Genomic DNA, 2,978 nt, shown 5'->3' with positions numbered 1-2,978 from the left:
CGTATCTGTTCTGGTCCATGATTGTGAAAGCTTGAGGCAAATGAAAGAGAGAGAATATAGAGTGTGTGTGTGAGAGGGATGCAGAATGTAGTCTGATGGTGTTTAAGGTGTATGTCAAAGGTGAAGCGTGTCTGCACCTCTAGTGGCAAATTTTTCTTTTATTATTATATAGTTATTCACCAAGTTAAACTAAATGAACAATATTTCTTTAGCAACTAGCTGAAATAAAATATTAAAAAACCTTGAAATTATTTATTACAGCTATTTTCCAAGGCAACATTTATCATTTTCATTTAGTAACTTGATGTGCTGTGCTGTGAAATAAAAATTAACAAAATATAAATATTAAAAATTATTATTATTAAATTAAAATATTATTAAAATTATTAATATTTTATTTCAGTTGAAGTTTATGTATGTATGTATGTATGTATTTATTTATTTATTTTCAAGGTTTTAGTTTTTGTTAGTAACCCCGCTTTGACTCAAAACCAATGACAAGCCATTTTTGAATTTTTGGTGGCATGGACAGTTTATCTGAATAACAGTTTGCGACTCACACAAAGCTATCGGTTGACTCCAGAAGTCTTGGAATATAATTCTCAAGTCACATGGCCTGCTGTTATGATATTTTAAGGTACATGTATTATTTTTTTGAGTGTGAAAGTTAAAAAAAAATCTCCATTTGTGTTCCACAGAAAAATAACAGCGTGTATTTATAATCATAATCACAAATTCATTCTTTAACTAAAGGTCAGACCTCACTGTCATGCTGCTTTTTTAGTGTTTTATTTTTCAAAACTCCCTCAGTTGTGTATTTATAGTTCCTGTAATTCCTCTTTACTTGGTGTCTTTGTGTTTGTTAGTGATCTGTGAGAGAGAGAGACAGACTGAAAGAGAGAGAGAGAAAGACGGCTAGCATTTGTCTGCACGTTCTCATCACTGCCATCTCGGATCAGCGTCATGCTTATCCTGTTTGTCGTGATCTTTTCACAGCCGCTTTGAGACCAGAGAGAACGTCTGTCCTGCTGCATTTTCCACGCAAATCTTAGGGCCCTGACAGCAGATTGGAGTGTGTGTGAGCGAGTGTGTGTTCAGGGTGTAAATCACTCCGCTGTGCTAATCGTTACTGACACATTCTGAATTATTCACTAGCGATGATGAACACTGACATATTGAAGTCACATACGGGAATCTCGCTGTAGATGCTCGATATCACAGTGAAAGAGTCACGATAAAGACAATTGTCAGAGCAATTAGAGTCAAACGAGCGCTTGGTTTGTACCTCTTTGAACTCCTGGATCTGTGTTTGTTCAAACATGGAGAAGACATTTGAATTGGCTCCTTCTGCCCGCTTCTTTGCCTTTTTGGGTGCCTGCGCAGAATAATCACATGTGACTTTCTAAATAGAAGTACGCTTTGGCATGCCGTTTCATTGGTGCACTTTATTCCAACATGATTTTAGTATAGCATGGTTCAAAAACCTGAAACGTCTTTCCTTTTTGGCTGATAATATGAATTTTACCTCTTGTTTTACTAGAAAATACACTACTGTTCAAAAGTTTGGAGTCGTTATTTTGGAAAGGTATATATTTTTCCAGCTAGGATGCTTTAAATTGATCTAAAGTGACAGTCAAGACATTTATAATGTTACAAATGATTGCAATTTCATATGAATGCTGTGCTTTTCAACTGTCTATTCATCAAAGAATACTAAAAATAAAATTGTGGTTTCCATAAAAATATGAAGCAGCACAACTGTTTTCAACATTGATAATAATAATAAATGTTTCTTGAGCAGCAAATCAACATATTAGAACGATTTCTGAAGGATCATGTGACACTGAAGACTGGAGTAATGATGCTGAAAATCACAGGAATTAATTGCATTTTAAAATATATTCAAATAGAAAACAGTTATTTTAAATTAAAATAATATTTCACAATATTACTGTTTTTGATGTAGTTTTATTCAAACAAATGCATGACTGCATCCTTTCAACAGCATTCACAGACTCCAAACTTTTTTTACACCAGTAAAATGGGTTGCAAATGCCATGTCAAGTTGACTTTAATATCACAATTGTTTCTCCTACACGGAAGTCTGTTTAAATGCAAACTTTTGCTGAAGTCTCCTGCAAAAAAGGCCCCCATAAATCTCACACGACGACTCTTAACATTGTCTCAAAGTGTGCTACTAACTCAAATATTTCTCATCAAATTCTTCCTGAGCTGCTATTCACGTTGATTTAAGCTCTTTTGTGTTTTTGCATTTCTCTTAAGGAGTTTTAGGTGTAGCATCATCCTCCTGAGGAATGAAGGAGCATCCTCTGAGTAGTGACGTGTTGAGTGTGTGAGAGTGGATGTTTGGTGCCCTGCAGGATGTATAATTAGCCAGGAGAGCGAGAACTCAGCCAGTGGATCAGATGTGGGATTACACACTGGCGCTGGCTGCTGGCTGCTGACAGCCTCGTCTCTGAGTCTGTTGATAGGTAATCCCACCAAGACAGGGATTAATCGCTACTATTTACATTCCTGCCACAGAATTTGGAAAACATTGCGAGAAGCGTTTCTGCTCGATGACATGGCAGCTCGACAGCTGCTCGTCTGCCTTCTGTCTGGATTACATCTCAACAGTTGTGTTGTAGACGAGGCCAGAACTCAACCACGAAATATGATGAGATTTTCAAAGGATTTTTTAATAAACAGCATAAATAAACCCAGAGGAAAATGTTATTGCTCAAAGGATCATAACTCAAGGGAGTTCTTATTTATGTATCAACTTCAACTATGTCTCAAAAATTCCTTCAGATAAATAAAAGACGGTTGACACACAGTAATAGAACTATAAAAGTAACAATGTGGATAGTAGCTCAGCTCATTTGAATTTGATTTTTATCAAACATGTTTTAATTGTGAAATTGACTAGTTTCTGAGTGAAAATCGTTTCTAGTCCAATTTTTGTCACACACAAATCT

The 2,978-nt window shown here is 35.7% G+C and overlaps 1 protein-coding gene across 1 annotated transcript in view; it reads right to left on the bottom strand.

The window, feature by feature from the left end:
* The window catches only part of LOC107670978 (myosin regulatory light chain 2, ventricular/cardiac muscle isoform-like), an 8,883-nt gene that overhangs the window by 3,735 nt on the left and 2,170 nt on the right, over positions 1 to 2,978 (bottom strand). Inside the window, exon 2 of the mRNA XM_016463793.1 lies at positions 1,153 to 1,375. Coding sequence (XP_016319279.1) covers positions 1,153 to 1,375 — 223 coding nt within the window. The remainder of the gene's footprint in view (positions 1 to 1,152; positions 1,376 to 2,978) is intronic.

This window comes from Sinocyclocheilus anshuiensis, unplaced genomic scaffold (genome assembly GCF_001515605.1).
Source record: "Sinocyclocheilus anshuiensis isolate Anshui unplaced genomic scaffold, SAMN03320099.WGS_v1.1 scaffold332, whole genome shotgun sequence".
In the NCBI taxonomy this organism is placed as follows: Eukaryota; Metazoa; Chordata; class Actinopteri; order Cypriniformes; family Cyprinidae; genus Sinocyclocheilus; species Sinocyclocheilus anshuiensis.
This window is presented reverse-complemented; position numbering and strand designations above follow the sequence as displayed.